This window comes from Monodon monoceros, unplaced genomic scaffold (genome assembly GCF_005190385.1).
Source record: "Monodon monoceros isolate NGI ecotype Baffin Bay Population unplaced genomic scaffold, NGI_Narwhal_1 Super_Scaffold_18, whole genome shotgun sequence".
In the NCBI taxonomy this organism is placed as follows: Eukaryota; Metazoa; Chordata; class Mammalia; order Artiodactyla; family Monodontidae; genus Monodon; species Monodon monoceros.
The window spans coordinates 41000985-41017371 of NW_021703774.1; the positions used below are offsets into that span (position 1 = coordinate 41000985).

At 42.8% G+C, this 16387-nt stretch overlaps 1 protein-coding gene across 10 annotated transcripts in view; it reads right to left on the reverse strand.

Moving 5' to 3' along the window:
* The window catches only part of PTPN14 (protein tyrosine phosphatase non-receptor type 14), a 189796-nt gene that overhangs the window by 29189 nt on the left and 144220 nt on the right, over positions 1 to 16387 (reverse strand). For all 10 annotated transcript variants that reach the window (XR_003794562.1, XR_003794566.1, XR_003794567.1 and 7 more), the window contains 5 exons: positions 14574 to 14717; positions 13211 to 13429; positions 9909 to 10037; positions 7264 to 7498; positions 3404 to 3567 (listed from right to left, as the gene is read on the reverse strand). Coding sequence is in view for 3 of the 10 variants with exons in the window: in XM_029230104.1 (XP_029085937.1) it covers positions 3404 to 3567; positions 7264 to 7498; positions 9909 to 10037; positions 13211 to 13429; positions 14574 to 14717 (891 nt within the window). In the remaining 7 variants the exon portion in view is untranslated. The remainder of the gene's footprint in view (positions 1 to 3403; positions 3568 to 7263; positions 7499 to 9908; positions 10038 to 13210; positions 13430 to 14573; positions 14718 to 16387) is intronic.

A 16387-nucleotide genomic window follows, 5' to 3' on the forward strand; every position in this document is an offset into this window, starting at 1 on the left:
CGTGATACACAACACAGAGCACCTAATAATGAACTTAACATAATGCATGATAAGCATTACCCTGTGTTGGGCACTGAATATAAGGATAGAATAAGGCTGCTCCTACCTCATACCCATCAAAGGCTTTGACAAGAGAGGCAGGGTCACACAGAAGCTAAGAGGTCATCTCCTTGTGCCTCAGTTTCTCTTTGTTAGATGAGGGTACTAACAGAACCTCTCTCGTAGGGTCACTGTGAAGGCTACGAGCTGTAAGGCTCTTGAAAGTGTTGGCCCATGGTAAACACTACATACACGTTAGCTGTGGTTATTATAGTATTTTCATTCTCGTCATCATCACAACCACCACCACCTCCCCCACCACCATCTCCTTTACCTCTACCATCTCCTCCACTTCCATCTCTGCCATCACCACTATCATTCATGGTCATTACCATCTCCATAGCCTGTAAGACTCAGCCCCTCAGGCTGACTCAAGGACAGTATACTAGGTGATACAGGGCAGTTTGGAGACAAGACAAAGTTCCCCCTGGTCCTCAATGAAAGAATCCTTCAGCTTGCCTTGAAGATGCACTTCCACAGGCTCTGCTGCCCACCGTCCCTAACCCAAGGAATCCGGAGGCCGCTGATGCTTGCTCCATCTTGCTTAGAAGACGCCCCCCCACCCCCCTACTCTACGAAGGAGGGATAACCAATTCAGAAAAGCAGCAAGATCAAGACATCTTGCTCTTTGGCTAGTGAGAACCTGACCTTTTGTAATTTAGCTAATCTGGGACAGGTGGCCAAGAGAGAGTATCACAAACCATGAAACTGGTGCGTTCTGAAAACAAAAGTATGGGCATTAAAATGTCATAGCTAACATTCAGTGACCAAAAGCAACAGGGCACAAAGCTTCCCAGGGCAGCCCAGGAGAATCCCCTCGCAGCTGCCCGACTTCACCGTTAAGCATCTTTGCTCCAGGAAAAAGAAAAGGCATTTCACTGATGAAATTAAAACTCTATGGATTATAGACTAAAACATAAAGTATCCTAAATCCAGAAGCCATGGAAAGAAGATGGGAAAGTTTAGACGGGAGAAAAATGGGACAACCAATTTTATATTGATTTAGCAAAATCTTTTGTTTAAAAAACAAAGAAACATGGTTGCACTCCTCTTCTAAAATAAGGGTTTGAATTTTACTAGCCAGGTCTGAAGCAGAACAAGCCGGCTACCAATAGCAATTATGGGAAATGGGACAGATAACGCTGGCTACATGTGCTAGGGGAAGGGAAGTGAAAACTATGAGTCATCTTGCTATCTTTGAATATCAATGGGAACAGAAGTCCTTTTTGGACTGACCACATTCCAGTAAGTGTTCTGGCATGCAACTGGGCATTGAGGAAATCTGCTGTGTCTGGATACACCATAGAGAATTTAATCACCCTGAGCCCTCACCAAGTCCACTCAAGGCCCTAGTGGCTGAACCCCTTACTCTGTACCACGCTGGCTCTGACATCTGTTATGTTCCACTGGGCCAGTGACATCTGGTGATCGATGAGCCTTCATGTCATCGTATTACTGAGGCTCAGCCTTTGATGGGTCTCCAAAGAGCTCTCAGAACACAGCGATCCTTCATGTCAGACCAGACTGACAAAACAGCTTCTCAAGTTGAAAAGGAGGAAGGGGGAACAGAGGAAGAGCACATGGGGAATGCAGAAAAGAAGGGGAATTTGGCGAAGAAAGTGACATGAGGAAAAGATCTCTAAGTGGGGAGGGGAGGATGCGGCCCTTCTTCCTCCCCAGGAACCCACTGGTGCTGCCAGTGGAGCTCGGATATGCTTGAGCCACACGTACCCAGATCCCACTGCATCTTAGTCTATCTTCCCAGCAGTGAGCGGATCTGGGACTCAGTGGCGAGCTATTCACTCTACTAGAAACTCCTAGAGACTTCTAGTAGTGACAGAGAAGCAGACAATCAAGAAATCTCATGTGAGACAAAATGATAAAAACTCATAGATGACGACGAGATTTCTGTTATGTAGACTCAAGTGATTCCATGATGGGAATTTTGCTCCCCAATAGAATGTTTGTTTGTTTGAACAACAGGCCACATGTGATACAACTCCTCTTCTACTTTTTAGCAGCACAAACATTCATATGTACAGACTGAACGTTTCCAAAATTAACCTTTCATAGGCAGGGAACTTAAAAATCCTTTGAACATATTTAAACTTGGCATTTATCGTTTTCCGAGAAGTTTGAATATAACAAACTCCATGGGGCAATATTTAATCTGATCTTCAAACCACTGAGTAAATACATATATTGTTATATAAATTCCTTCACAGAACATGCATTATAACATCTCCTGATTTTAAAACTATCAAACCACTTCAAAAGTTTCCTTTGATTCTCCAAGCTGTACAATTTGTAAATTGAACAAGAATCAAATGACACCTGGCATTTGGAGGCGGAGTGAAGACAGGAAATAACTCAGGGCCAGGAGGTGAGAGACCTCACTTCAAACCTTGGCACCACTGCTTAAGGGCCACCTGGCACTGGACAAGCCACTAGATTGTTTCTGGACCTCAGCATTCCTCATCTGTAAAACAGGAACGGGACGTGTGCTGCTAGCGGTGATTAAAGAACCTAAGAAAAAAAAAGTGAAAGCCATCTAAAACCCCTAAAGCCCCCTGTGAGAATAGAAGGCAGAAGAATTGTTCTTTCGCCTTTGATTGCTATTTGTCTCATCTCTACAAAATCAAAAGCCCCTCGGTGTAACTCCCTGACCTACAGCAAGAAGGGAATGCCACACACCGTGTGGGCACAAATTCAGCCGCAGCCCGTGTCTATGGGAGAAAAGCTGGGCCTCCAGCCTCAGCAAAGGCAGGCCACGTCTGTGCCCTCTCGGATTATCTACCCGGCTGTGCTACACACCACTGCCAGTCTAGACAAGAGCAAAGAGCCCCCTCAAAAAACTCCCCACTAAAGAATGAAAAATGTTTTTAAAGTACACACATTTTCACGTAGGAGTTAAGCCAAAACACATCCCAGAAGTGCAAGACGCATCTATACCATATGCGACCCAATAACCCACTGTGGAAAATTACCCACAATAAAACCAGACCTTCTACGAAACACTGCAGACTTCTGGGAGTTGAGGCCAGCAAAGATCAGATTTTCTAAATGTTGCCTCTCTCACAGTTTCAACTCTTTTTCTATATTATCGGGGTCTCTACACAGAGCAGTGAAAGGCAAAAGATCAGGAAGGTTGTAAATGTCAGAGTCCAACTAGGAATCATGGGTCTGGAAAACTCTCATCAGGAGAGGAAATTAAACAGTGGAAATAGAAGGGTACAGGTGAAGGTTTGGCCACGGTGTAGATTGGTCCCCAAGGTGGAGGATTCAGAAGCCCAGAATGACTTACTTCATTATGCTCCAGGCAGTAGATCATCAGCTCAGAAAGGATGACCACGCCAGTCCTTCCCACCCCAGCACTGCAGTGGACCACTATCGGGGGGTGCTGGTTCTTGGTGCTTTCCAACATGCTGTTGGTATGGCGACGGACCGACTGGATCTCCTCCAAGTAGGCTGCAAGACAACATGCAAATCTTGTCACTGATGTCCTGCATCGCTTTGCATACAAGTGAGGGGAAAAAAAACTGTGAATTTTTTTTTTTTAAGTGACAATAATTTACACTACTTACAAGACACTAATTATTTGGCTGGTACCCACTCTACAGTCCTGGATCCAGAAAGGACCAGCTGGGAGTCAATTAGTCCACGGGAGAATTTGTTCTTTAAATTAAATAGTTCTTTTTAAAAAATTAAATTCTGTCTTCCCCTCTGCAAATCCCAAAGTCCCCCAAGCAGATAATTCTCGACATTACTTACAGCCATTCCTACTGTTAACAGACTGGGATCAGACACCAGCCAGGTCCCCTTGAAATGCCCGCCTGTCAGAGCCAATTTCTGGTGGGAAGAGCGTCCATCTGCCCTCTCTTCCTTCCCCTCACTGAATGAGTGAATGTCAGCTGAGGCTTGACTCCATTTTTAGATTATAAAATAGACTTTGGGGAGCCTGGTTTTCAGCTTGGATCCCATGTGGTTATGTGAGTAGCTCAAGATAACCCCCCTTTCCTGGAGGCAACATGTGGGTGGGGTGTGTGCCACGTGCCCCGTCAACATCTGCTTAGCCCCACAGGGCTGTGCAGGAGACTGTTCACCACTCCAACTGGGCACAAACTGAAAATTGCTCAACCCAAGCCTTAATAAGGACTATTTTTTTTAATGGTCATGAAAAAAAGGAAAAGTATATAAATGTAATCCCCAAACAATCCAAGAACTGGAAAAAGTCAATTAGTAACTGAGATTTTATAGTAGCTAGTTCAGGGGAGGAGCAGATTTGAAGGTTCCTGATACTCAGAAAAATCTCATCCCAGTGCAGCAGTGTAAAACCAAATGAGGAGAAAAACTCAAATTGCTGAAGAGAAAACAGCATTCAAACCATTCTCATAATTTTTTATAATTAATTTATGTTTGGCTGTGTTGGGTCTTCGTTGCTGTGCGCGGGCTTTCTCTAGTTGCCGCGAGAGGGGGCTACTCTTTGTTGCGGTGCGTGGGCTTCTCACCGCGGTGGCTTCTCTTCCTTGCGGTGCACGGGCTCTAGGCGTGCGGGCTCAGTAGTTGCGGCTCGCGGGCTCTAGAGCGCAAGCTCAGTAGTTGTGGCTCACGGGCTTAGTTGCTCTGAGGCATGGGGGATCTTCCCCGACCAGGGCTCGAACCAAGGTCCCCTGCATTGGCAGGTGGATTCTTAACCACCGCGCCACCAGGGAAGTCCCCATTCTCGTAATTTAAAAGCACCTGTTTACACACAATGACTAAGAACTCCAATTTCTTTTATAACCTTATTTAATTAGTAATCTGAAATAGTTTACCCAAATAAACGTTTACTACCATCACCATCACCACCACTAATAATGTAAAATGAGATAGAACAAAACAAAAGAGGGAAGGCAATCTGAGGTGACTAGATAAGGTAGTTGCTATTGGTACCAACATGAGCTAAATACTGAGCATGGAATTCCTTTCACAATTTTTTTTCCAAAGGGGAAAAGATACTAGACAATAACATTTTCTGACGGCAGGCAATGTTCACATACAAGAGACTAGGTTTTTCTTGTGCTAAATTTAAGGAGCGAAGTAAAAGGAATATTGATCAATAAAGCTGATGCCACCGTCAAGGGGAATTTCATGAAACAGAGAGAAATTAGATTTAAGCAGATTCTTTCTCCAGCAATCATATTAATAAAGTTCCTTAAGGTGTAACTCAGTGAAGACCTATGGAAGACGGTTTGACCCAGTTCCTCTGCATCCAAATAATCTCATTTAAACACAAACAAAAATCTCCTAAAATTCTTAAAAACCTAAAGAGCCAACATTTCTAAGACCCTGCTCAGCACACTTGCCCTGAGTTTCTTAGAAAGGTAAATTAATAAACACTGTTTAAAAATATTCTCTATATTTTTCAGTAATTTAGACGGGCTGTCCTTAAATTGGTTCTGATTTAAAAGATTTGATTATAATTTTAACCATCTCATAAAACCTTTTATCAGATCTGTTAGCCAGTCATGAAACGGATCTACTTTTATTGTTTCCATTTTCTGAGTCTTGCTTCTAATAAAGCAATTAGCAAAACAGTACCAGAAAGGAATAAAAAGAACACTGTTATGAGGAAAGAAAGCTCTGCAAAGGTCACTGTGCTCATTAATATTTTGAGCTGCAGGTAACTGTTTGACCTCAGGCCAGCCACCAACCTGCTCTAGATCTCATTCTAGATCCTTTGATTCCAATCATCTTTCTTACTCTCAGTGTCCGACTCCTTAAGAACCATCATCACTTTAATGAAAAATGAAATAGCTGCATTGATAAATAAGTGTGCATCAGAATCTTTCTGTTGGAACTTGTGAAATGGTACTTTAGGTACTTGAAAACCTATTCTCTCTTCTCTCCCCCACCCCTCCTACTCTAAATGAATATCAAAATAAAAATCAAGGTTTTGACATTCTCCAACCTCCCTTTGTTGTGGCCATAGGTCTTCTGCCAGCTGGTGAGTCAACAACATAGCAGGTGTAGTAAATCTGCAGGGCACCCTTAGGCCTCCTTCCTAGCTGGGTGAGGAAAGAGTAGGGTTTCCCACAAGTGCAGGATGTTTAGGCAACTCTGTGGAAGGGAAGGAGGCTACTGCAGCCATCACCAAAAGCATCAGATCTCACCTCCAGACTGTGATCACCGGCCTGTCTTCGTCATGAGACCGCAAGAGCCTTTAAAACAAAGACTGCTTCATTTCTGCGTTCTAAGAGCCCGATTCAGTGCCTGGCACTGGTGGACACACACCCAGTTTTTGGCCTTACAAATAAAGTACTGCATACAATCTGGATGAATTGGTTTCTAAGATAACCATAGCTTGAAAACTACACATAAATTAATGAATCCAAAAATGATAGTTTCAAATACTACAAGTTGATTTCAATAATTCTTAGTATGTTTAATTGTAGGTATGAGAAACTACTAATTGGGATTTACTGCTGTAGGAAATACAGGGCTTCCGAGATATAAATTTTCATGAGAAACTTTTAAAGTTGTTTTTTCTATATTTTATTGCTTTGTGTTTCTTTTTTCTTTGGTTGTGGTAAAATATACATAGCATAAAATTTACCATTTTAATCATTTTAGTGTACATTACATTAAGTGTACAGTGGCATTAAGTATATTCACAGTGTTTCGCAAGCATCACCACTATCCACTTCTAGAAATTTTTCATGGTCCCAAACAGAAACTTTCTATCCATCAAACAGTAACTTCCTATTCCCCTTCCCCCTTGCCCCTGGTAACCTCTATTATACTTTCTATCTCTATGAAGTTGCCTATTTTGGATAACTCACGTAAGTGGAATCACACAACATTTGTCTTTTTGTGTCTGGTTTATTTTATTTAGCATAATGTTTTCAAGGTTCAGACACGTGACACGTATCAGAATACTAAAGGTCTAAATCAAGGTAGAACCAATTAGTTTACCACATTAGCTCATCTGCATAAATGGTAAAGAGAATATGATAAATGCCATGTATTAGTCTTCTCTGTTCTACACGTACTACTGAAGTATTATATATTGAATGTTGTAAATACTTTTGCCACTTAAGAGAAAGTAGACTCTCTTTCCATTTCACCTCCAACTGATAAGACCATTACTGTTGGTAAAACCCCGACAGGGAAGAAAAGACTTACACAAAAATCCTTGGACATCCTCTGGGCAGCCGTGATCTGGCCAATCAGTATATTGCAAATGCCACACTGTCCTTTCCTGCCCAGACAAAAGGTGCTTGACCTTCAAGCCTGTGGTTGCATAGCAACCGGAATCTGTTCGGAATTTTGTGGTGACCTTGAACTTGCCATAGGTGGCTGAGCTGTGCTTGGAACCCAGTTTGGGCCAATATCGGTGGCTCTTGGTTCGTCCGCCTTCCTGAATCAGACACAGAAGCAAAATTGGACCTGAGTCAGGGGAAGCTCTTATCCTCTTAATCTTAAAATCTAAGGACAGCGGAAAACTTGAATGGCTTCTAAGGCACTGACTCAGTAGCATCATGCAGTGTCTATCCCAGAGTAGATACCCATACATTTTAGCTAACACCAATAATAAGATTTACCACACAGTTATATCAATGGAAAAATTTGAAGATTCACAACTGGGCTGCAGTTGAATGTTAGAGAGAAGAGCCAGGGTGAAGACCAGAGGCGGGAACAAGCTAGGTGTGTTCAAGAAACAGAAAGGTCTTCAGTGTGGACGCCAGAGAGGAGGTTAGAAGGCCTCCTGGTCCACGGTAGGGCATTTGGATTTCACCCCACGGTCAGTGGGAAGCCATCCAAAGGTGATGAAGTGACCTTAAGCAGAGGAGTGACAGATCCCAGTAATCGTTCTAGGTCACGCTTCTCACGTCGGATGCTCGGCCCTGGGCTCTCTCTGTTACACCCCACCAGCCACTGACACTGTCTTTATCATCTAGTGTCAATCTCACATTTTTTTCAGCCTGACCCATTTGTTTTAGTTCCACTGACAACTGAAGCAGAGGAAAACTGGCTTTACCCCTCTTCTCTCTCCCTTAATTTTATAATCTTTTCTGGGGGTATGCATTCTCAACCATTTACAAAATGGGGTCTATTTTAAAGTTTTGCACAGTTTTGATATCATAGGAGTGGGAGCGGGGGTGGAAGAGATGGCAGCTTAGAAGGGGACCCAGCGGAAGGGGGTGGTGCGAGAGGAGAAATGCCCAGCGCACGGAGCTGGGGGAATGAGTGGCAAGTGAAGGCTGCCTGCTCACAAAGCAATACAGCTTTGGGTGATACAAGTAATCTTGCCCTGGTTCTTTGGGTTGAATTGAGTCTTCTTAAATTTGAAGCACACCTGCCTCTTTTATTTAACCATCCTGTGAAAGGTTTATCTGAGGCCTTTAATTTACGTAACTGCTGAGTACCTACATCAATTACAGATTTCAAAAGACGGTAAGTCTCTGGCTGCCTCACAGATCACTGGATTTTGTTCCTAAGACTGGTCCCTTCTTGTCACTCAGGTTTTAGCTCAAATGCAACCTCCTCAGAGGGCCCCGGGCTGCAGTCTAATCTAAAGTAGCCCCACAGTCACCCTCCATTCCATTACTGGTTTCATTTTTTTTCCATGGCACTTACCACTATCTGAGCTGACTTTGTTCACTTTTTACTGTAAATCCCGCTGGGATGTAAGCTCCCTGGGGACAAGGGTCATGCCTGTTGTGTTTACCCTGGGGTCAGCACAGATGGTAAGTACACTGTTTTAAGTTGAATGAATCCCTCCCAAGGATGTAATTCGATAAAGTTATAAAACTAGAGATTTTCAGGAACATTTACTCTTTGCGGGAAGGTGGGACAGAAGGTCAGCCTAGAGAAGTACAGCTGGCCTGAAAGAGACCAAAGTCTTTCATCACTACCTTCTAATGGGCTGTTCTGGAAAGCATCTGCTCAGAAGAGTTAATGAAGGGAACATGACTTTTTTTGTTTCCAGTTCTTTCTGCTCCCCATCCTTTTAAAGTTGTTAGGAAAGGGATATGCAATACCATACATACGGTAAAAAACAAACAAACAAACGAACAGAAAACTCTTTTTCCTTAAATGACTTCAAAACATAAGTTAAAATTTAATGAAAGGAACAAAGGGAAGTGGTTAAAATAAAATTAAAAAATCGAGACTGTGACAAGAGAAGAAACCCAAAACGTCTTCCCCCAAAGACAGCAAGCTCCAAGCGAACTGCTAGATGGAATGGGGGTATATGCCAGTTTTTGGAACATCACGTAGACTTCTCTAGTTACAAGGGAAAAACTATGTTTGACTTGGCAAAGGAAGAAAAAGATTTTTTTTTTCTCTCCCCAAAGAAAGAGGCCTCTACAGGAACAACAGCTCTGGTCTCTTTTCAGCTGATAAGCAGGAGGGCATGGGAGCCGGCCACGCCCGGGGTTGGGAATATATGCCGATTTACCCAGAGCAGCCCCAAAGTTCTCAAACTCCAGCGGAAAGATCATTGCTTTGTTTGGCACACAGAAGTGAGCTGGCTGAACTGAAGTTTGGTTCTTTTTTTTTGTTTGTTTAATTTTAGTTCATGGTGATCCAAGGAAAAGAGTTAAGAGCTGGATAAAAATGGGGCATAACAATAAATTATCTTTGGGAAACAAAACAAACCTATATGCAAGTAAGGAAAGGAAAGAGATGCACGTCAGAGAGAAAAGGATTTGCAGAGAAATGGTGCTGCCGGAAGGAGGATGAGGCAGCAAAGTCGTAGACACAAAGCCCATCTTCTGCCCCCCGCCCCCGCCGGGACAGATGGCTGTATGGCCGTTCCCCCTTACCTCCTCTGCGGTGACCATGGCGATCACATTCGCTCCCTGCTCCCACACCATCTGCCAGAAGTCATGGCATGTGTGTGGCAGAGGCCCCTGAGTGGCGATGTAGTGCCATTCTGCCCCACCAACCACCACCTGGAAACCAAGGCAAGCATTAGTTAATAAACCCCAAATCCAGGACAGAGTTACATGCTGACCACGGGTCCTTTTGTAGCCACTTGAAAACCCTGAATAATATTTTTAGGCCAAATGTGTTAGTGCTATCATCAAAAGCCCTGACACCATGGACAGCTAGTGACAACCATGCTCACGTGAAAATACTTTTTGCCACTCAAGCTTATTACAATATACCTCATCATTTTTGGCCTACAACCCACAGTAATTATGTACAAACCAGTGCATATTAAAAACATATATATAAAACATATATATATATATACCCACATATACAATATTACATGAATATATGTATATAACCTAACAACTTGTTACAGAAATAATAGTTATGTTTCCAATGTGCAGTGTACTGGTAATTGCCATTCTCTTCTCCTTTTTCTAGTCTATTCCATTAAAAAACAAAAGAAAACAAAACAAAAAAACCCCAAACTGCTCCCGACTACTAAATTGATTTCATATACCACTACCATATTGCAGTCCACAGTCTGAGACACAGTACTCCATGACATCCTTTTAAATAATAGAAAAATCTACCATGAAATAACACCCCTCTGGGAGCAATGTCTTTCTACCACTGCCCTGGTTATGAAGTGTATCCTAAACCTCTGTTGTACCCGCTACTCTGTACCACATACAGCAGAGGTATCGTGCATGTACTTAAGCCAACAGTACATGATATTTTATCATCACCTTCCCCTCGTACAATACCACAGCATCCAACTGAACTTTGGAGTCATGAGATGATTTTGGATAATAAAATCATTACCCCACACAGCTCAGGGTGATCTTGGGAGGATAATTCTGCAGCTATAAATATTAGCAGCAGAGACGCATCAATAAAAAGTCATGCCTCAAGTGTGAAAGCTCATGCCATCAGGGTGAAATGGTGGCCTTTGGAGAGATTCTTTCTGGGTTTGCCTCCATTCCTGTGCCTTGATACTGCCAAGTCAGGCTCCCTTACACATTCACCAGTGGGGATCTCAAGATGGTGCTAGGGGCAATGAAGTGATCACTTTTTGAAACTTTTTCTCTCATTTATTTTATGAAACTATACACTAACTTGATTCATACAAAAACAATGTCAGTTATTGTCTCGTTACACAAGGCATGTTTAGGTCAAAGCTGGCAAGCAAAATCCATTTTCCGAGTACCGGTGGGAGATAACACTCATATATTTGCTGGCCGGCTGGCTAGGAGTTTGGCTTATCTGTGGAACTGTGATTTTAAACATTAGCCTCTCTGGCACCCTACAATATAGGAGCCATAAATACTTCCAGAGTATGCTGCTGCCTAGGGCCTTTCAGCGTATTCCCGAGTATTGACAGGAGGGTATTAAAAACTGCATTAAAAACACAACCACCAAAGCTACTGAGGTAGATTTCACAGATGTGATTCCACGTCTGGAGCAAATAAATCTCTGTTCTGTGTTCACGGCTGCTTGGAACCCAGGGAGAAAACATTGGCAAGACATATAACTCTACTCCAAAAACACAAGGACAAGTTCTTGCAAGCTCTCTGGGTCTATTAAACACACCCGTGTCTAACCCAGATCCACAAGATGAAATGTGGGCCTCAGAGAATATGGAGGAAGGGATGGAAGGGATGTTAAGAACACCCACTGGGCACAGTGCATGCAGACTGACAGCTTTTTCCAGAGAGCAGATGGAAAATGGGGGAGGCGTTCTGGCCAAAAGAAGAAGACAGTATATTGCAGCTGTGGAAGATTTTCTCAGACAGTCTAGCAAGATGCAGCCGTGTGATCTGCATCTTTGCATGCATTATTTTGGTCATTGTTTCGTTATTTAAACTAAGCCCATGAAATTCACCACCGTCAGTTTCCTTCAGAGTTTCCTGGGGCTCAGTTTTTTACTGTTTCATTGTTTTGAGAGTTCTCACTCTGAAAAATAAGAGTAGAATACACAATATGATCCATGAGAGTTGACGCCATCCTATTTCCTTGGACAGGACTTTCTGACACTTAAAAAATATATGTGGTTATCTATGCTGGGTGAACAAAAACACTACACCCAACCATGGTACACTTCCCATATTCTGTATCAAAACCATTAGAACTGATACATAGGCCAGACATCTGGCTGTATTTTAAAGGCTCAAAGGAACCTACCTATAATTTGGCTACAGTTGAAAAGTCCAATGACGAAAGGAAATAATGCCAGACACAGATTTTCTAAGGTTATTGATCACAGCAGACTAGGAATCTGAACCTTGTATTGTTTTGAAAAGCGTCCTGTAACAACTGTTAACAATTATACTAATTCAATTCACATTAGTACACAGATAATTCCCCTACTTCAGAGGTCAGAGCAAATGGTGACGTTCTAAACAAATGTGTTCTGTCATTAGGAGCCCTGAGGAAGGTAAGCTATTTAGGAAACACTTCACTGCATGCACACATGTATCCATAACTCTAAATTCTAACTGAAGTAAAGCTAAGCTGACCAATTTTAAAGTCTATGAAATACTGAGATATGAAGATTTGGAGTATTTGAAATAGTAACAAACATTTAATGACCCAAATGCACTGAATAATGGTGGCACATTTTGCAAGATTCATTATCAACCACACCGTTTTGGCTTATGTTGAAATTAGCCCACTCTTCTAAACATCATGCAAATTTGGGACTTCAGCTCTAAAATGCCTAACCAGTAGTATTACAAGGGAGAAACAGTTAAGTTTCTGTTGCTCTTGAACATCATAACTCCAGTGACAGAAACATAATGCCTGTGATTTCCAAATTCTCCGTCATCCGCACCTTACGCACCGAAAGGGCTAATCCTCAGCCTTCCCTGTGAGTTTCCGGGAGAGTTACAACACACAGAGAGAAGAAGAAGTTAAACCCTCTGTAATGAGCCAGCTTCAGAAATAGCTGACCTGAGGTTTTTCTTCCCTGAGGCCGCTGGGCTTCCTTCTCTCTGTGCAGTGATAGGCATGGCCTTCCAGTTGACTAAGAAAAGCACAGGAGTTCAAAAACACTCCCTTGGGGTTTGGGGACAAGCCAAGATGCACAGTGGCAGCCCGTATGTGTTCTCCTCCCTGCCCTTTTACCGTTAACCCAGCAATCTTCAGCCAGCCTTCCCAACACGCCCCTCTCCACCCCCCAACTTCTTACCTTGATGTGGGAGGCGTTAATGTAGCCTGTGTTGTTTTCTTTGGTCGGTATGAGCTCTACGCGGTTCTCCTCGTAGGGGACGACCTCCCGGATACGGCTGCGCTCAGCATTTTCTGGCAGAGCTGCTGTGCTGAAAACGCCATTTGCCTTTTTCTTTGGAATCTGCTCATATTCTGTGAACACCATCCCCTCTTCGAGCTTCTTCTTCAGGGTTCTGAACTGCAACAGAAATTGATCTCCAGCTCTCTGAATTATCTTATTCAAACACTCCAACCAAACCACCAGATTTCTTCGAATATTTACAGTGACAGTGTTAATAAGTAGTTTCAAGATGGACAACTAATATTTGATTATTTGGTCTCATTACCGACCATATTGCTCGTATCTCTTGTCCAATAACCAATTTCCTTCTCACTCATACCTTAAACAGAACGAATCTGCCAGACCAGGCAAGAGTTGAAATTCAAAATTAGTATTTTCGTTATTATCACCTCTGTTTAAAGTTCTAGTGATAAGGAGATTGTTCATCTTAATTACCCAGACGTCCTTCCCTCCACTTACACAGCTGTTCTTAGCTAAATTTTAAGATGATACTGGTCTACAGTCCTCTAGTCGTGAGGATTAGACGCCCCATCTTTTATTTTTCCCACGGTCAAGCTACTAATAACAAAACATGGTATTAATTAGATTAAATGATCCCTCTAAAGACCCTTCTGGCTCTAAGAGCATGCTAATACTTCATACATGCTGGCAAAACCTAAAACCCTAATCTTATTGTAAAGCACTCTATTACATTTACATGACCCGTTTCTTAACCTGACAGCAATTTCAGGAACTAAAAGAACGTGTTTCTTCACCTCTGAAACACTACCACGCAACTTCTGGTTACTTTTCCCACAATGCATTACCCTAACAATGATAAATCAGCCATATGTTATAGCCAAACAAGGGGCCAGTGTATTAAAGAATTCTATAAATGCGTGGGTAAAAGAATCACTCCCTAGTAAAGGGTATTTGTTCACAAAAATCACAGAAATTGAGAGCTACAGCAACCGCTTAACTTCTTCATTTTGCAAAAAACATAAAGACACAGGCCCAGAGAAATTGAATGACTTGACCAAGGCCACACAGCTAGGTAAGGGCTGGTGTCTTTAGGGGTCGTCATGGCACCAACCTGACAAAGAAACATGAGATGTTGAAAAGGATCAATTTAATACAGCACAGACCAGGTCTTGCTAAGCTTCAAATTGAAGAATGAATTCGTCAAACACGCCTTCGTGCTGGCATGTCTGGGCGAGGAGAAAGCGTTGGAATCCTAAGACCACAGAGAATGAGTCACATGTTTGACAAGCCCAGCGCTTACCCTCTCATCCATGGGAACTCGGGTGGCATCAACGCGACTTTCTTCCCGCCCCGAGCCCCGAGCAACCGAGAGTCCGTTCAAGGCTGCCAACATCAGTGGCCTCTTCTGTGCCTCCAGGCCTGCCATCTTCTGCTTCTCTAGATTCTTGCGGCAAGAAAAGGCATGTTCTCATTGTGTGTAATACCAGGAGAATGCTGGAATGTGTTTTAATCTCCCCAAATCTGTAACTCCCCAGCCAAGGAATGCAGACAGTCACCATTAGCAGGGCAAATTCAAACACAGTCTTCCCATTATTCCCACTGTGCTGGAGGAAGCTGGTTCCTCCAGGCCTCCTGAGCTTTTATTTAAAATAGAGGAATGAACGAACAAACAAACAAGAGCAAAGACTCCACACAAATACATCCTGCCTCGGGGCTCACAAGAAAACAGTGTACACGAGACACTTTAGGAAGATAAGGGCTGAAGGAAGACAGGACAAGGAAAAGAGAAACAGAGATTCATGAATAATCAAACTTAATCACAATGATGCACCTTTTATACAGATTAAACAGTAAAAACCTTATAAAAACTGTTTGTTGCATTCTTAAGAGGTTGGATACATACATAAATAGACAAAAACCTTCCCAAGTTTCCATTCAGAGGGGCTCAAGACTGGAGGGTGTTAATCCTGTATTGACTCTCTCTGGTCCCCGGGATATCATCCCCAAAATGAGAGCTGCTGTGGTTTTAGCAAAGTCACTAATACCACAGCCTGGGGCCACCTGAGATGACCTACCCAGCAGCACCCTTCATGCTTCATCCAGAAGACCCACAGGAATGGACACCATGGCTCCCAGGGACCATGGTGGAGCAGCGGTGACTGAGCCACGGGAGAACACGGATCTAGGGGCCCAGCAGAGCACTTAGCGGAAGGTTCGGTTGTTAACACCTGGCCCTTGTTTGTGGCTTTGCAACTCCTCTCTATCTCACCTGCACAGACACTGAAACTGGATCAGTCGGGGCTCCTGTTACTTGGTCTATGGCTGTGCTTCCTCACGCCCTCTAAACTGATTGAGGTACCAACAAACCTCCATTTACTCATTTCAGTCAAGACAATGGGAGCATTTCCCACCAAATAATCTTGTCTTAGAAGACAAAAGCACAGAGAGACTTCATAAAGCATAGAAACAGATGAGTTTTACAGAGTTTATGATTTTGATCCACACGAAAGGGAAACCAATTTGCAGGTTCCTTTGGTTGCCACAGATGAAGGGGTCATCTTATTCCTGTTTTCTTTTTTCAAACCTTTAGGTATTCTTTTTCTTAGTCTGTCATTTAGAAATCTACTCCCCAGAGAAGTATCTTGACGGAGCCACGGTGCAGATTATTCTAATTGTGGGTGTAAGGGGATGGCATTACACCCCTACATGCATCCCCTCAATGCCACCTACAGTCAGAATGGAGCCTTGGGAACTATATCCAATATCCTGGGATAAACCATAATGAAAAAGAATATATATGTATATAAATATTACGAGACACTTTGCTGTACAGCAGAAATTAAGCACAACATTGTAAATCAACTATACTTCAATAAAGTTAAAAAAAAAAAAAAAGAATGGAGCCCTGGCCTTTGTGAGTGATTCTGTCAATAAGATGCTTGGTCCAGTGACAGGGCTGACCCATCAGACAAACAAAAGGAGCATCTCAGAGGAAGATTAACTGTGAGAAAGTGAGAAAGGTCCCAAAGCTATAATATTCTTAAGAATGGCCCTGGTTTCTCAACCCCGGACAGATTTTGAAAGTTTTGGATTTAAATGTGCTGGTGTGTGGGG